Raw genomic sequence first — 19,144 nt, 5'->3', positions numbered from 1 at the left:
TTAGTTCCATGCCACTTTTAGCAATATTCCAGTAATATCATGACACAGGACACCAGAAAGGGACTTCACACATTGAACCATATGGGGAATTGAACCTGTGTCTTCTTCTAGATGAGCAAACCCTTTAACCACTTGGCTAATCCACTGCGCCTATTAGATTTAGAGACATATCTGAACAAAACAGTGATTACTAACAGATAAACAAAGCACAAACTGCAGGGAAATAAAACAGATTGATTGCTGCAGAATGTAAAACTAAGAGAAAAATCAAGTCTGACTAGATAAATGTATCTGAGTAAATGGGCTATAAAGATAAACTCAGTGAAGCCTGAATCTAATCAACAAGTTCGCTTCCTAATTTTAACCAACAAAGGCAGAGTTACCTTCCCTGTTCATGCCATAATATCTGAATAGAGAGTTATGTTCAGTCCTTTTACATACGTGTATAAAAACTCATGGTTGATCTGTTCATCTACCTGTGGTTAAAACCTATCTTCAGGTACCATGCCTGTCATCTGAAGCTAGTAATGGGATCGATCAGGTGGTTAGGCTTCAAGATTTGTTTGACATGTCATTGGTTCCAATTGTGTAGATTCATGCTCATGCTGTTGATCACTGGATTGTCTGGCCCAGATGTAATTATTTACAGACAGCCACCATATAGGTGGAATATTGCTGAGTGAGACGTAAAACTAAACTCACTCACTCATTTGTTTATCCTTTCAAGTTAATATTACCACCAGTTGTTTCAAACTAAAAGTGCTTTATGGTTCAACTTCTTTATTATACACAAGGTCACAACGTTTCGAGACAGATTCTAGTCTCTTCTTCAGGTGAAGTGGAAGGTGAAGTTAGTTTAATATTACCACCAGTCATTGTAAGTGACTTCATTACTATTTTCAGCAGTAATAACTGTTCATGTGCTTTACATTTAATACTGTTCCCATACTTTCACATATTCAAAAGATATTTGATAACAAATCTGAAAGTAATGAATATTTATAAATGTGACATGAATTACCGACTCCAGACTGGACACTGCCAGACAGAATGCTTTGTTGATCTCCAGGCAAATAACAAGCAACATGAAGAATAGACAACTGAAGGTAATGTTTCACGAATGGATTTTAAATTAAATCTGTAATAGTTCACTTATAATAAAACTTGTTAATGTATGACAAAACTGAAGTGGTAGACATCTCTACAACAGCATGTCAGTCTAACCCAGGTCCCAGCTGTGGGATGTAGTGTAATTATTGAGCAAAGGTTCATCCTGCTCAACCAGAATGCTATCACTTATGCACAAAGTTTTTTATTAGCAAAATGTCACAAATTGCTTTGTCAATCAAATCTGGCCTCAAATATTTACATAAGCAATGTTCTCTATCCCTGCAGGACAGGAGAAGTTTGTGATGGCCGAGAGCTGTGGTTAGGCTTGGGACAAATCCATTAAAATGACCGCCATGTGAACTGCCTGGGTTGTGACAAATGAGATCCGTCATGGCACCCACACACTCTGCTTACACAGACATGATATGATTTAAACAACTGGCTGATTACCAAGAGGCAAAGAAGTGAGAAATGTTTGGAACATCGGAACGATACAGTTACCTCATTCTAGGAGGGTTGTTACAAACTTGGAATAAAACCATGACCGTTTGAGTGGTGTACAATGACACTAACCACTCACCTATCATTTAATCCTTGAACTGTGAGGAACAGAGCCCAGACTGTGTGAATGATGCATCACATCACTCTCACTCACTAATCACATAATTCTTGAACTGTGATGAACAGTCAGCCCTGACTCTGTGAATGATGCATCAAAGCACTCCCACTCACTTATCACATAATTCTTGAACTATGACGAACAGAGACCAGAATCTGTGAATGATGCATCAAAGCACTCCCACTCACTTATCACATAATTCTTGAACTGTGACGAATAGAGACCAGAATCTGTGAATGATACATCACAGCAACATCCACTCACCTATTACATAATCCTTGAAATGTGAGAAATAGAACCCAGAACGTTTGATTGATGCATCACAGCACTATCCACTCACCTAGCTTATCAAGCTTGAAAATAAAATGACAAAGTTGCTCACCTGCACAATATTTGCACATGTTTTTCAGCAATTTCATGCATAATCCTCATGCAATTCATCTGCACTAGGTTTGCATTTGCTTCCCCCAAGTTAATGGAATAATTCATCTTTGATGTAACCATACATATATACATACATAACACATAGTGTTTTGAGTATGTCTAAACTTTTGATAGGTAGTATATATCTAAAGACTTCCCCAACCTAGCCACTACTCACTACTTTATTACAACCATGGACAAATCTGAACTAACAAGGCTAAGGATCAAAATACTTGATTTGAGCCAGGCTTCCTGTCTCTACCAGCCCAAAATGAGTGTTAACAATGGGATGACATTGATGATGGGGTCCTGGATATTCATACTTATGTCAGTTTTGGTCATGCTTCTCTAAAGGTACATGCAAATCGCTTGTATAAATATCACATGATTTTAAGTATGTTTTTGTGGCTAAAATTCAATTTGAATATTTCTCCAAGCTATTTTGAGGGATGACATTTATAGACAACAAATTTAAGCAAAAATTAAAAGTACAATTTTGTCAAACTGTGAATCTGGAAAATCAGAAATTATAGCATTCACTATATCGGAAATACATGGTGTGTCATGGCCTCAAGAAGATGTGTATATCTGCATGTGTGTTTCTATTGCCTATCAAAGGACTAGTATCAGAGCTACGTGATAGTGGCCTATACTTAATCCTATATGGATTAGAAAATCAAATGATTGATATTCTGAACAACCACCATGTCATCAAGGTATGACAATCAAGCAAGTCACTCCGACCACCAAAGTCATTAAGTCATCTCCTACAACAAACAAATCTAGAATAATATGTCCTGCCAACCTGTAAATACTCAGGAAGTCGATCTAGAGGATTCCAGGACCTCCTGTGAGGCCCAACACTGGGAGTGGTTTGACCTCCTGTGGAAAACACACGGCCTGAGTCTAAAACGGTCAATGCTCAACCACTTGACACATCAATGCATTTCAAAGAAAGCTAAAACCTGCTTTTTAAAGAACTCATGTTTCACCAATACCTGGTCACTATTTAACAGTCACGTTGTGTTTGGTTCAAATGGACACCTGTGTCATCTCATGTTTACGTTGTTCAGGTGAAAGTGTGTCACTCACCTTGATAGCTCGTTAACTCACTTGCCCCTTTTGACACGCATTGATGGGGACACTTTCAGTATTCGATAGATTAAAGTCTATTTTCATGGCCAATGTTTATGCGCATGTTGAAATGAATATACAAATACATTTGAGTGGATCAGTATCTTTTTACCATATTTGGCATGTATACACTTGTCTTTATGGAGACATAAAAAGACAAATTGAGATTCTGTTAGGTGAATGTCAAAGTAAGTATGCTTGCTGCTAGTGCAAATCCTAAAATAGGATGACTAAAAACATAAAAAAGAAAGAGAAACTGTAACTGAAAAGACAAATACGTAAAAGAATAATAAACAGGAACCTGCAAAGGCCACTTATTCCAGGAATATACATAGTTAAGTTTGATCCAGACAATCAAGTGATTAGTATTATGAGCATCTATCTCCACAATTTGAGTATGGCTTCTCCACAATTTGAGTATGGCCGTATGCATCAACCAAGTCAGCAAAGTCGACCTCAAGATTCTATTCATCACTTCTTACGAGAAGAAGGACAAATTACAACCTCGATTTTCAAGAGGATCTGGCAAGGTTACTAGCTGTCTGACATTTTGCCAGACTGACTCTCCAGACATACCAATTTGTGGCCACTTTGTCATGACATGCCCTGTTAGACCAGCAACTTGAAAGCTCAGGTTGGTATGTGACAGGGTGACACACTTTCCCCCCTTTGATTTACTGCTAGCCTACAGAACCTGGCTGCTCTTTATCACCAGCTGTCAAACATAACTTTGTTAGAACCCAACCTGAATATTAGTCTGTCAAAAAATGTGTTTACAGGTCACATGAGGTTGAAGAAAGAATTTCATATTCTATTGTAAACGGTCTTCACATTGTCTTGATTTCACACTTTTATCAAATCTGCATACTCAGCATTCTTTGGCTTCAAATTGGTCTTCTGCAACAAAAAGTAGTCACTGTTTTATTCCAAACAATATCAGGGGATTTGTTGTGAAATGATGATTGAGTCTTTCTCCTTTTAGTATATCCAATATATCTGCTGGTCTACTTCTGCTTGCCAGACTAAAGCTTAAAAAATATATAGTTTTGATTATAAGAAACAAAAACCCATTTAAACTGAAAAGGAAACCCAGTCTGATGGAAAATTCAGAGAATGAGGAAACCTAGCTTTGCCTCATTTAGGGTTTGAGCACTGCAAGAGTAGGAAAAATAATATGGTTCAGGCACTGTGAGACAGACCATATGTCGACTAGTAATTTTCAAAGTATTGTACTCCATCTTTCATATCTTTCACAACTGAACTACATAGAAAACGTCCTTATTATCACTAATGTCACACACTAATTCCCGCACTTGGGCTAAATCATCACAATATTTATGCATATATTGCTTCAAACTAAAATGAACTATGTATGTATTGATATGTTAATTTTTAAAATTGAATTTTCTGCCTCCTCAATGTTCATGTTAACTATGGTAATAATCTAAAGCACAAACCTTTCTCTGACAAAGAATCTACATTGGTATTTATAACTTATGATGATATTGTGACATTTGATTAAATACCTAATATTTATATGCTGTATCTTCATAAGATGAGGTTGATCAGGTAGCTTTGTGGGTGGTGTTAGTTTTTCAAGTGACTGAATTTCATTCTTAACCCTGGTACATTCACTTTCTGGTATAACTACTGTAAAAAAGTACAGGATATGCTGACAATCACAGACTCTGGATAGATACCATTCTTTTTCACTGTCAGAGACACAGAGGTAATTGAGAATTACACACAGGTAGAGTTGTACCGAGCCGAGAGATATCAAACAGACTGTGGAGAAATAAACTCCTTGTCCAGTGTCAGAAATACAGAATTGGTTGAGAATTGTTCCCAGTATTGAGTGGTACTTCACCCTTGTAAGACTGGATTACAGAACTCCAGCACTTTCTTCATCATTGCTGTGGGAACAGACACTGGAGATATACCATGGATGTCCAGATGTCCATCCCTTACTTCAACATTGCTGTGGCAACAGACACTGGAGATATACCATGGATGTCCAGATGTCCATCCCTTACTTCAACATTGCTGTGGGAACAGACACTGGAAAAATACACTGAACTACAGATGTCCACCCCTTACTTCAACATTGCAGTGGGAACAGACACTGAAAAAATACACTGGACTACAGATGTCCACCCCTTACTTCAACATTGCTGTGGGAACAGACACTGGAAAAATACGCTGGACTACAGATGACCACCCCTTACTTCATCATTGTTATGGGAACAGACACTGGAAAAATACACTGGACTACAGATGTCCACCCCTTACTTCATCATTGCTGCGGGAAGATACATATACTGGTGAAATACCCTGGACTACAAGAGTTCAATCCTTACCTCATTCTGTTGCAAAGGTCCCTACACTCTCTATCGTGCCACCAAGGCCACTCTACTCTCCATCTTTTAATCATAGTAGTTTAGTAGAATGAGCATGTCTAAGGTTGTAAATAGCCTGACCTGACCATCAGTCCACTAACAACTCGGGTCAAACTGCAAGTGATACTATTATTTCCCTTACAAAGGAATGTTTACATTCAACTTGAGGCTTAATGCTTTGAGCTCCACCTACCAGGACATCGCGCACCAGGATGCCACCCCCTTTGTCACCTTTCCTCTACCCACATGGCAGGTCCTGGGGGTGGGTTTGGCAACACCCCTTACATCAGATAGGAAGAATTTGGGGTTCCAGATAGTTCTCTGGGTAGCAGAATTCCTTCAACTAATACGTCCACATATAGTGAGCACTGGGTGAGTGGGCGAGTGAGTGAGAGGGGTGAGAGGGGTGAATGAGTGAGTGGCTATGATTTGACAGAGAGAAAGGTGTAACAATATAATATTCCAATTGATCATTTCTCCGAAATTCAATTTTACTTCTACACATTACATGAAAATAACACTTTCCAAAACTAAACCTAGAAATCACATTTATCTAATGTTACAGACATGACTAAAGCCAATAGGGTGAGAGGAAATAACTGACACAGATACCAGGTGTTGCCACTAGTCTCACCTCATTTATCTCGATCAAACAGTGCTGTATATTGCCATTTTCTGCTTCAGTGATCCACAGTGATCTAGTGAATGACCGAGAAACCTCTCCACTACACACACCATCTGAGCAAAATTGCAACATACTACATGTTTGTTCCTGTAACGTGAGGGAAGGGCAGAAAGTCTCTTCAACTGGAAAGTTCTCAATCTACCTACAACTTACTCCCACAGTGCCATTCTAACACAACTCTTTCACCTATTCTCCTATAGTGTGAAAGGACAAATGTCACCAAATATTTTTCTGGGGAGAACTCAAACTCTATGACCAGCTATGTTTGTGAGGTCCACAGTTATGACAAAATATGTTATGGTGTGCTCAAAGTATGATCTATTATGTTCCTGAGGTGCTCAAACTATCATGAAATATGGTCAGGGGCTGCTCAAATTGATGAAATATGAAACTTTTTTATGATGAAAAAATTATTGTGGGAGATAGCAAGAATCATATGTCTCTCCCATTTTTTAAGATTTTATCCAGATGATTTCACAAACAGGTTTTTGAATAATATCCCCAATCTACAGGACCACCCCTACATTTGAGAGTGGAATGTCCCATGTCCACAATCTACAGGACGACCCCACATTTGACAGTGGAATGTGCCAGGCTTATATGTTCTGATATCTAGTATTATCATTACTGACACGCCATGTCTAAGAAAACTGCTACATTAAGCAAGCGTTTCATTTCCCCTGCAAACTCCACTTCCTGATTCAGGTAGCATCCAGCCAGTGCCCCTTACTCCCTCTAAACATAGCTTCACTGATACCTTGAATGGCATCTATCTGGGATTTCAAGCGGCATAAAATATTATGGAGGGTTCTTTTGACCAGGAAAGTCTTAAAGAATGTCTTGGAGTGAAACTCAAGAATAAATACATGTTTCACCTTTATCATATCTGCTATTACTGGAAAGAACCAGGCAATAGATCTGTTCCAACTGTGAAAAAAGACCAAACAAAATCTAAGCTGGTAAACATCAGACAAAATCAGACAATGTCTGCCCAAACACATGGACGTAAATGAAATAATGTCTTAAGAAATCAAACAAAACACCTTACACACCTAGATACCCTACACAGACATCAAAGGCTCATATGCAATATCTGCCTAAACACAAACACTCCTCTGCAAAATCTGCTCCTACAAAGACATCAGACACCCTACACAGACATCAGACACCCCTACACAGACATCAAACACCATACACAGACATCAGACATCCCTACACAGATATCAGACACCTCACACATGCATCAGACACACCTACATAGATATCAGACACCCTTCACATACACCAGACACCCCTATAAAGATATCAGATGCCCTACAGACATCAGACACCCCTACATAGATATCAGACACTCTACACATACATCAGACACCCCTACAAAGATGTCAAACAACCCTACATAGACATCAAACACCCTATACAGACATTAGACACTCCTAAAGAGACATCAAACACACTATGCAGACATCAGACATGCCTTCACAGATATCAAACATCTCTACACAGACATCAATACAGATATAAAACATCCCTATACTTACATTAGACAACCCCACACAACATCTGTCCCAAAACAGCCATTAGACACCTCTACATAGACATCAGATGCCCCTATGCAGATATCAAACATCTCTACACAATATCTGCCCCAACACAGACTTCAGACCCCCCTATACAGACATCAGACATCTCTACACAATATCTGACCCAACACAGACTTCAGACACCCCTACACAGACATCAGACATCTCTACACAATATCTGCCCTAACACAGACATCAGACACCCCTACACAGATTTCCTACATCCCTATATAATATCTGCCCTAAACACATACATCAGACACCTTACACACCTGTACGCACTGAATGTATCTGAAGAATTCTGTTCCCTTCACAAAAAGATGTGGGCACTACATTCCGTTGGCAGAGCATGATCACCCATTGAGCTTGTGTCATTACCGATTCAACAGCCTTGTTATAACAACCCACTGTCTGGGTGGCCTAGACCTTGGAATGTGTGGTGACATAATTATTCAGGGGTGTGGCATCATGTTCACAGCCAGTTCAGTGAGCAAGACATTTCACACTGCACCGTTTTAGAGTGGAACAAAAGATCAAAAACAAATAGATCTTAAAAACAGGCTCTTTGCCCTCTGTCAAAGAAATCAGATTTACTTGTTATTAAATGTTATTTCTGAAAGCTAGTTTCTAGTGTGAAAGGGCAAAGACACTCATATCAAAATCAGATATATAGCTGGTGCTTAAACTATCATCAAATATACACTTGGCTGCTCAATCTATGATAAAATTTATGTTTGGTTGATCAAATATTAGATATACCATTGAATGAACAAATATGTTAGTTGGGTGCACCAAGGATAACATTTCTCTCAATGTCAATTTTAACTTTGGATGGATGTTAATGAGTGTGTAATATAGTGCTATAACCAACCCAACTCAGCATATGTTAATTGCTCATATCATCATATTGTCATTGTTGTATGATCATAGCTATCATGATCATAATAATACACAAAAACTTATGACAATCAGGAAATTAGTCTTATTTTTGGTACCAACACCATCATCATAATTAGAATTTTCATAATTAACATGCCAATAACAGATCTGACTTGCAAACAGATGGTACTGTATCCCCCCTACTACAGAGGTCCAAATGATATTTTTCTTAGTATTCATGTCGAGCTGCTATTTCCCTTATATCTAATGCACTGAAAAAGTGTGGTACTGTTATCCCCACCACTGACATTCTGCCAAACAATTGTACCATTTCCCAAACTACTAATATCAGTCACACAAACTTGATAGTTCTTTTTTGTCCTTGTACTGCAGAATGACGACAATATTTCGATGGTAACTGTTGATCTTCAAATGGACGATACTATTTTCCCTACAACTGATCAACAGAGTAGAGTGTCCTCAGCAACAACGAATACACAAGCTCACATCACCCTACATTACCAGAGGCACATGTAACATCTGTTGACAACCTTTTTTCCGCTATCTTTCCATTACATACTCTCCCTCCTTTCAAGCTATGCATGTTAAATTTACCTTGAAAATATCCATTTCTGGCATGGCACAGTCTTGCTCCTCGTTCTCAGTGTTTTTCTTGCAGGGTTGAAACGAAGTAAATTATAAAATGTCATGCAGGCGGGTAAATTTAGAACGGAATTCCGACAACCCTGTAGACTTGCTTGGGCTACTGATGACAAATACGTTAACAACTGTGTCTAAGAAAGATGTACATACTTTTGACATCTGACATTTCCTTGTGAGGAAACATGGCTGACGTGGAAGTGAAACTGGTAGCTTACATACGGAGTATATAAAATTATTTTTATTAGACTCAAGGAAATATTCAATGTGATATATATTTTCTATCCTTTGGAAAAAAACTTGTTGCATGTTTTTTTTTTCTTTAAAATATACAAACCCAAACCATCAAATGTGTTGCAAGCATCAGTGGAGACAGGATGCTGAATGAGATGAATTATATGTGTTTATGCATGTGTGTGTGTGTGTGTGTGTGTATGTGTGTGTGTGTGTGTGTGTGCGTGCATTGTGTGTGTGTGCAGTGTGTGTTTGTGCATCTGTGTATGAAACTGTGTACAATGTGAGTGTGTACAGTGTACAATGTGCGTGTATTTGCTCTGTGCACATTTTGTGTGTATAATCTGTGTGTACAATCTGTTTGAACAGTTTGTATGTTTGTGTGTATTTGTGTACTGTGTGCTCTATGAGCATTTGAAGTGTTTGTGAGTGTTTGCATGTGTGGTGTGTGCATGTGACTGTATGAGAAAAAAAGATTTAGAAGTACACAACCTTGACTTGATTCACTTTCAACCATAATTCCACACCAAAGTAGACATATAAGCAGGCTGTTATACAAACAGTGTGTGTCTTTGACAGGGAAGTAGCTGAAAATCAAATAATTTTCCTTTTCTACCCTTTTTCAACACAATGAAATCAAAGCTTACAAAATTCCCCCCAATTTCTTACAAGAAACTAGCACATGGTTCCAGGTACACATATTTACCGTGACACAAAAATGAAGAGTTTTACCTCCACCAGATGCAGCATTCCTGACACTAAATAAATGTTACATCTCGGAAGCAGTCTGTTTCTGAAACATGACCCGGAACCCAAGACGCAGGTATTCCTGCCATTACTTAAGCATCCCATGAAAGCCCTGTGTTAAGACATAACAGAGGAACTTGTCAGGGTGCCTGCAGCTTTGTGACTCCCATCAAACAAGCCATGCAGGAAGGTTAATACCCTTTGAATGTCTGATTCCATCAGCACAACTCCCACGTAATGGCAGATGGTCTTCCCGGGTGTTGGTAGGTGTGTGAATGTGTGAGTAAGTCTGAGTGAGTGAGTGAGTCAGTCAGTCAGTGAGTTTAGTTTTAGCAATATTCCTGGGTCTTCAGCATGACCAGCAAACACTCAGAATCAAAACCATAGTAATCATCATGGTCATCATCATCATCACCATCATCAGCATCATCATCAGCAGCAGCAGCAACATCATCATAATCAGCAGCAGCAGCAGCAACATCATCATCATCATCATCAGCAGCAGCAACATCATCATCATCAGCAGCAGCAGCAACATCATCATCAACATCATCATCATCAGCAACATCATCATCATCATCATCATTATCAGCAGCAGCAACATCATCATCATCAGCAGCAGCAACAACATCATCATCATCACTATCAGCAGCAACATCATCATCATCAGCAGCAGCAGCAACATCATCAGCAGCAGCAACATCATCATCATCATTATCAGCAGCAGCAACATCATCATCATCAGCAGCAGCAGCAACAACATCATCATCATCATTGTCAGCAGCAGCAACATCATCATCAGCAGCAGCAGAAGCAACATCATCAACATCATCATCAGCAGCAGCAACAACATCATCATCATCATCAACATATCATCATCAACATCATCATCATCAGCAGCAAGCTACGATCATTACCATTATCATCACATTGTCTACAACATGTACAAAGCATATTGTTTTCTGCATCATTAGTTACATTCAGTCAAATAGTATATTAATGTTCAACATGAAGAAATACTGTTGTTGAAATAGTGTTATTCTAATGGACAATTTACTTATCGATCCATTGATACATGTCTCTACATACCATCCCCCTTCTCACACCGACACACATACTTCCAACATATCCCCACCAGAGATCATGAACTTCCAGGTATCAGCATTTTATTACCACCTTTTCCAAACCCGTGACAATGCCCCAAGAAATTAGTGTCAAGCTTGTCTCCAACTGGCAATAAATCTGATTTCAGGTGAGTGATAGTTTTCATTAAGATGATCGTGAAATTTAACCTCAATCCAAGGCTTCACACAGCGACAATTAACATGATCCACACAACCTCAGCATGACCCCAGTGCTGTGGTAATGGTGAATATCACTGCATGATCATCCCAATCAACAAGTGCACTCAGGTAGAACAGGTACATGTTCAAATGGGACTCAGTTTTCACATAGGGTCAAGATTTCCAAATGGCCGTTGTGCCAGTTGGTTGTTGTTTGTGGGAAGGATGGGGTTATGCTTGATAAGTTTGATTTCAAGCCTTTCAGTAGTTTCCACCAATCCCTTGATCAGTCAATGAAGACATGTCTACAATGATGATGATGATGATGACAATGCTGTTGCTGCTGAGTGAGTGAGTTTAGTTTTATGCCACAATAAGCAATGTTCCAGCTACATGGTGGTCTGTAAATAATTGAGTCTGGACAATTGAGTCAGACAATCGCGTGATTAACAGCATGAGAATCAATCTACGTAATTGGGAACCGATGATGTGTCAACCAAGTTAATGAGCCTCACCACCCAATCCTGTTTGTCACCTCTTATGACAAGCATGGCTTAATGAAGACCAATTCTAACCAGGTGATGCTGCTGAAGACAAGGACAAGAGCAATGGAAATGATCACTATCATCATACCATCGACAGAGTAATTATTTGTACGAGAATGTAGTTATCAAACAGGACAAAAAATGTTAACGACATAAAAAGGTAGTGGCGATCTCAGCAATCATGCACAAAAGAACAATAAAATTGTGAAGACTGACTTCTACAAAGGGTGCACTCAACAATTACATGTATAAATCTTTTTTATAAACCAAGTGCTTACAAAACGGCTATCAAATATCCCAAACTACACCATATAATCCCCTGTGGCATGATCTATGGCACAGAGGCCTCTTTAATAGAACTAACAAAGGTTGAACATTGTAACAACTCCATATAGAGAGGTTTTATAATCTGACACCAAAACATACACCATGGCTGCAAGTAAATTAGTCTTGTTTCACAATACCTGAACCATACTTTTTCTCTACAGTGCTGAGTTCTCCCTGCAATACTAAAACCCTAAATGTGACAAGTTTTGATTTCACCAAGTTCTGAATCTCTGGTCTCCCTTGGGCTTTTTCAATTTAAATTTGTTTATTTCTTACTATCAAATTTACATATATTCTGTGACGAAGAGTTTGTCTACGGGTAAATCTGAAAGGTCTCAAAGCTGAACAGTGATGATGAAGGTTTACTGTAAAAGACTCTTTTAACATACATACAGCTTCTTGCTTCAGGCTTAGTGCCAGTTTGTCACCCTCATACTGTCAGCTGTTATTTCTGTGGTGTACCTAACTTGTGCCAGGAAAGGGTAGTATAATTATGAATGTTGACTGGAATCGCACAACCAATCCACTACCAAAATAAATAAATTTTCCTGTTTTCTATGGTAAGTGTGACAGTCTGACAGTCTGAACATAAACAAACACCCAGCTCTTTCAGCACAAAACAATGCCTATTGACCCTACACTTGTGAAGAAAAAAAACCTCAGGTTCTATTTGAGATTGAAACAAAGTAAAACCTTTCTTTTGGTAACTCACAGGCAAAAGATCATTTACATGTTGACCCAGGAAGGTCCTGGGGTAGAACAGGCCTTCAGCAACCCATGACTCGATTATTTACAGACCGCTGCCATACAGCTGGAATACTGCTGAGTGCGGCGTAAAACTCAACTCACTCACTCACTGATTTACATGTTTAAAAATTACATTCAACTGTGCTGTTCCAGACTTAATTAACTGATACAGAAGGAATGATACTGACAGCCCAAATCACTTCTATATTTTATGAGATCATAACCAAAATCTTCGCAAATATTTCACCACGTTTAATGTACTCCGCAAAATAGTAAATGACCAACCAAAAATTTAATATATAGGAATTATATGGACCTAAAAATATGATAAAAAATATTGATAACTGGGATGGACCTTGGCTTTTGTTGTCCAGTATGCATCTCAACGAAATGACAAATACACAAAAAATGGACAAACTTTCCTATTAGCGGTTTACCACTAAGGTAACATACAGCACATAAGTGACCAATCACAAACTGCTGCATTTTCATCTATGACTGTTGACATGACCTTGACCCTTGACATCAATGACTGATGTCTCATTAAAAATTCCCTTGAGCTGAATGGTTAAAATGGGGGTTTACTGGACATGATAATCCTGATACGTCATACAGTACCTAGTATCACAAAATAAATTCAGCATTTCTGTCAAACTCCTGCAAATAGTCGACTTAATTACCAGTGCCTTTAAGTCATAAATGTTAGCAGCTTAATGTCAGCTTGTTTTCAAACTGATTTCACCAACTAACTGCATCATAAATCATGACCTATCTTTCACTTACAGCCTTGGATAAGAAGTGCCAAGTCTGCAGTTGGTGTGAAATGGCCAGTCTGAAAGGCCGGAGGTAAATTTAACAAGTGCCAACATTTTATTGAACTTTAAAATGCATTTCATGCATTACCAAACACCGTAAATGACAAGATAAATGCTTGAGGAATTTCAACATGTTTGGAGCTTACCTGATATAAATTACCTGATTTTCCTCATTTCCTGATTTTAACAGTTTTGACAGAATAGAGGAATATCCTCAGTGAGTGTGAGTGAGTGAGAGAAATATTTTAACAATTTTTACAGTATAGGGGACCAACCTGAGTGACGGAGTAAGAGAAAGTGTTTGTGCCTTGTTATCTCTCACCAATTTCTACATGCTGAACAATCTCTGAGGACAAGCACATAAATGCACCTAAGAATTATGTTTTGTCAGACAATCTGTAAATAATCAAGTCTGCACCGCACAATCAAGTGACTGACTTCATAAGCTTCAATCTACTCACTTGGAATAGTATGACATGTCAATCATGTCTACTAACGTGTCCAACTTATTCCGTTAGTCGCATTTGCTAAAGACATGAAAGATATGAAAGAATGAGAGTTTGTTGCTTAAGTTGGTCAATACACAGATTTACAACAATAAATTTGGCATTCAAACACATTAAAAACATAAATGTTGATAATCAAAATATCATTAAAACAGACTAATTTGAAATAAAATATATCAACAAAGTGTCTTTCAGCAAAGTCAGTCAGCATGCATAATAATATTCCTTAGGTCATCCTCAATTACACAAAATCATCCCTGCAGTAGAAGAAGAAAATATCACCATCACCAAAAAACACACAAATTTTTGCACAACAGATGAACTACTTGCCTTTTCATCAGTGAACAGAAATCCCCTATTCTGAGCTAGTGAGAAGGTAAATTCTGCAGTGTCAGTAATGAAGACATATCCACACATCTAATCTGGTCCTACATGTTCTCAAAAGTAAGAATAAATAAAGTATACACTGACTTTTGATACTGACCTTGACACTGACCTACAATGAATGTCACATGGGCCTTAAATATAACTTCCAAGACAAGGAAGCGGGTGAATATAGTGTCAATTAAAAGCAGATTGACGCATCTCCCTGGCTGTTGTGCATATTAAATTTGTATCTTCTATGGTTTAGTGAAAATGTCCACAGTTTGAAAGCCCATTATCTTCAAGGATACTGTTGTTTCGTCCAGAACATATACACTCAGAATTCCCTATATAAAGTTAAGCAGTACAGGACATATCACAGAGACATGGAGCAAACAATTCTGATGCAGTCTTTGAGGGGCATTTAGAAGTGAAATACATAGGAATGAAGATTTGATATCCATAAAAATCTTCATTCCAATTCTGATGAAATAAGAATATCAGCCATAATGACCTTGAAACCATCTTCAACCTGTTAGATCATCTGCAAGTCTTGCTGGAAATGTTATCAAAACATGCTCTCACATTTCATTACAATTGAGATAACTGTATAACTGTTTCTTCACTACCTGTCTGAAATGGGAGGATCATTCACCTGTTGAGGAGCAACTAAGCCCTTCTCCCTGATGAATAACACAAAGATAGCTTATCAATACAGTCACAAAAATAGTCCTCCATCTTTCAATAGCCATGGCAACCAGACTGTATCATTGGGATGTAACGGTGATGAATTATTGCTGCTTAGAATAAATGTATCAAAGTTTCTCCACTTGACACACTACTACTACTACTACTACTACTACTACTACTACTACTACTACTACTACTACTACTACTATTACTACTACTACTTACTGAATTTCACTTTATCAGCAGGTCAACAATTCCAGTATGGAACAAACCTTAGGGATAACAACTTCTTTATTTCATGCTGTTGTCAAGCAGTACAATAACCTGTAGCAAAATGTCGCACTCACGAAATGAAAGAAGTCGTTATCCATACTGTTTGTTCTATATTGTACTTGCCACATTCTAAAATGCCACTCAAGGAAGGTCAACAATAATAGCATGCATACCATTTCTAACTCAGCTCCCTGGGCAATATACAACTCAAACTGACAGTGTGGTGATGCAAAGTCACATATCACCATTTCAAAATACCAGATACCGACTCAAAGGGTGAAATGAGTCATATTTTGAATAAAGTTACTTGCCCAAAGAAGCACACTACGACACAGTGTGATGTAACTGAAATACTGATCGAATTGCAATAATCCACTGGACTGACCTTTGAGACCTCAGACAATGTTCCAAACTTTCACAAATATCTGTCCCAGGTAATAGCACTTAGGCATAATCCACTTTCAAATTTAGAAATTTGTCTGAACCGACTGATTACATCCTGCAGATAACTGCCGTACAAAGTGAACCAACAGATGTTGGCGAAAGGTGCCTAGTCTACCACAGCTGTGCATCTACCTGCTGTGCCGAGGATGTGGATGAGGATAGGTAGGTGGTCCTCAAGGTGAGCTCACAACATGATTCAACAGCATTTTAGAGCAATCTCATTTATTGTTTTAATCACTATCACCCTGTACATTAACCTACTCTGCTCAAAATCACTAATCACAAAATCACTGGTCAATATACTCACTATGCAACTATGTACATATTCTCCAAGTGTATCACTTGCTTGATAACGGTGTTAGTACCTACACTGAAACATCACACTCATTGCAGTAAAGAAGATGACCATCAATAGAACTTGGTTTTCCTTTAACTATACTTCAAAAATGCTTTTCAACCAGGAAATACATTTTAAGGTGTCAGTGAGTGACCATAAACATACACCTCTAAACAGAAAATGAGAAACTTTACAACAACCATACCTTTAGTGTAAATAACACTAATCATACTAGACTAAGAAGACAGCCTTGCTAAAGCACCCTCCAATTTGTCCTATTTTGTTTAAGATTATCACCTATATCTGTTTGTCAATCATTCAATCCTAGCGATTTAACAACAGTCAATCATTTAATCCCAGCTATTTAGCGGCAGATTCCTGACACCCCTATTATTATCACAAACTAATTTGAAAATGACAGGCCGCCTCAACTGGTGGAACACAAGCTGAGGTGTAACCTGTGAGATCTATTCATGTCTGTTTAATGCTTCAACTCTCCTGTGTATCCTAATCACTTTATCCAAACAGCTATCACCAGAAAATGCTGGAAAGCCTCAGAATTCACAACTGACACATTTTCCAGCACAGGTGTACAGATATCGCTAAATATGTGGACTTCGAGTCACTGCCTCTAAAAATATCCACAACACTGTTATACTGACAACTTTGGAAACAAAGCCATAAATGCTGAATATCATAAATTTTCATTATAAGGAAGATGGTGGTGTTTGCACAGCTCTGAACAGCATTTCAACCTAACAGAGACACTGTGCTTCGGGTGGATAGTGTGTCATGTGAATAGATATAATTCTGGATGTTTACTGGGGTAGTTATGAACAGGTACTTGATCAGGACAATATGTGATGTTTGTTACAAACATATTTTTCGCATCTTGACAGAGTGACTGGGACCCAAGAACAGTATTGTTTCTGTCAGTTTGTTTGGACTGCATTTGTTTTGAACACACTGTAATTATTATTATCCCTTCAGAAATTAGTGATTATGCCATGTTGACACAAGTCACAACATCACCAAAGACCATAATCTCCACACCCTGACTGGTAGCCTAATATATAGTCAGAAATTAACTTGTTTTACAGGAAAAAACAACAGTATCTAAATTATGTTCATAGAACCTAATAAAAACAGAAGCCTAATGACTTTCATTTTCTGAAACTGAGTCACAAATTCTAGACTGCATTGTGCATGTTTGTTTGAAGGTCAGTATAACATGCCATGAGACAACAACCTGGAGCACAGCCCTCCTTTAAGATAGTTTGTGAAATGGGGTCACCCCTTTACTATACGAACCTGGTGCTAGGTGTTTCAGTTTCATGGTTGAGATCTGTCCTTATTGCTCCCAGCACGTGATGTAGGTCATCTGTTGGTTTATCCACAAAATCATCTAAAACAGTCTCACATCCAGATTCCCTGATCCTGTAATCTACTGGAGGTGACACCAATCAACGGATCACTGACGTCTTCCTTGTCTACAATAATTGACCAGCCTATTGTCACAGGTATAACATTGTTGATCCTTTGAACAAGTTGACAACAGTCAACACATTGCTGTTTTTCACCCAAAACTGACCTGGGTGGAGCCACATCAGATCAAACCACTGATGGTGTAACATGGAGTTGACAGTTGTTAACACCACGCTGTTGACTCTTCATCTACAAGAAATCCTTGATCTGCTGACATTGTATGGTGTCTTTTGACAAATATTCCAAAATAAGGTCAAACAGCTTCTGATTTTGACCACAAACATGGGATCAATCACAGCCAGAAACTATTCATCTGGTCTCCTGTGTTGTATATATCTGTCAACAAGTATCCCCTTTTAGATCCACCCAACAGTAAACATTCCTCTACAGCTGACAAGGTATTTACACGAAAAAAAACCATTTACATCAACACACCCAAAATTATTTTCAATTAGCTAAACCAGAGCAAACACCTCAGCTGTGAAAACATTGATCACTTTCACCTTGGGGGGGGAGAGAAAGAACATCCAAATTCCAACAAATTAAAACCCACGAAAGAAGTCCATTTATAGGATGCAGTTATCACAACTTCTTTAAGCAGCATGTAGTACTTAAAGACCAGGATGAAAACATAGCCAGCATCACTTATCCCCCTCCTCCTCCTCACTGTAGTGTCAACAGAGGACTGCCCTCTAAAAATAGTCTGTTTGCACCCACGAACATGAAACAGTCATTACAGGGTATCCATTTTCAAAACACTTCACTGTCCAGGTGTTTCCACTACCGATAGAATAATCCTCATTTTGCCTGGCCTTAGTAATGGTTCAAATTGTGAGAACTTGTTTGGGACTTGTTTGCT

At 38.4% G+C, this 19,144-nt stretch overlaps 1 protein-coding gene across 7 annotated transcripts in view; it reads right to left on the bottom strand.

The window, feature by feature from the left end:
* LOC137291251 (pleckstrin homology-like domain family B member 3) overlaps positions 1-19,144 on the bottom strand; it is a 150,163-nt gene that overhangs the window by 49,853 nt on the left and 81,166 nt on the right. The window contains exons 1-2 of one of the 7 annotated variants that reach the window (XM_067822586.1): positions 9,445-9,469; positions 7,243-7,294 (exon numbers count right to left, since the gene is read on the bottom strand). The exons of 5 other annotated variants lie outside the window; for them this stretch is intronic. In XM_067822586.1, coding sequence (XP_067678687.1) covers positions 7,243-7,294; positions 9,445-9,468 — 76 coding nt within the window. In that variant the 5' untranslated portion in view covers position 9,469. Of the gene's footprint in view, positions 1-7,242; positions 7,295-9,444; positions 9,470-18,111; positions 18,196-19,144 lie in introns of those variants that run through there. One more of the 7 variants, XM_067822594.1, reaches the window with a different exon arrangement.

The sequence above is a fragment of the Haliotis asinina genome, chromosome 1 (assembly GCF_037392515.1).
Source record: "Haliotis asinina isolate JCU_RB_2024 chromosome 1, JCU_Hal_asi_v2, whole genome shotgun sequence".
NCBI lineage: Eukaryota > Metazoa > Mollusca > Gastropoda > Lepetellida > Haliotidae > Haliotis > Haliotis asinina.
The sequence above is the reverse complement of the archived record's forward strand: the minus strand, read 5'-3'. Positions and strand labels throughout refer to the sequence as shown.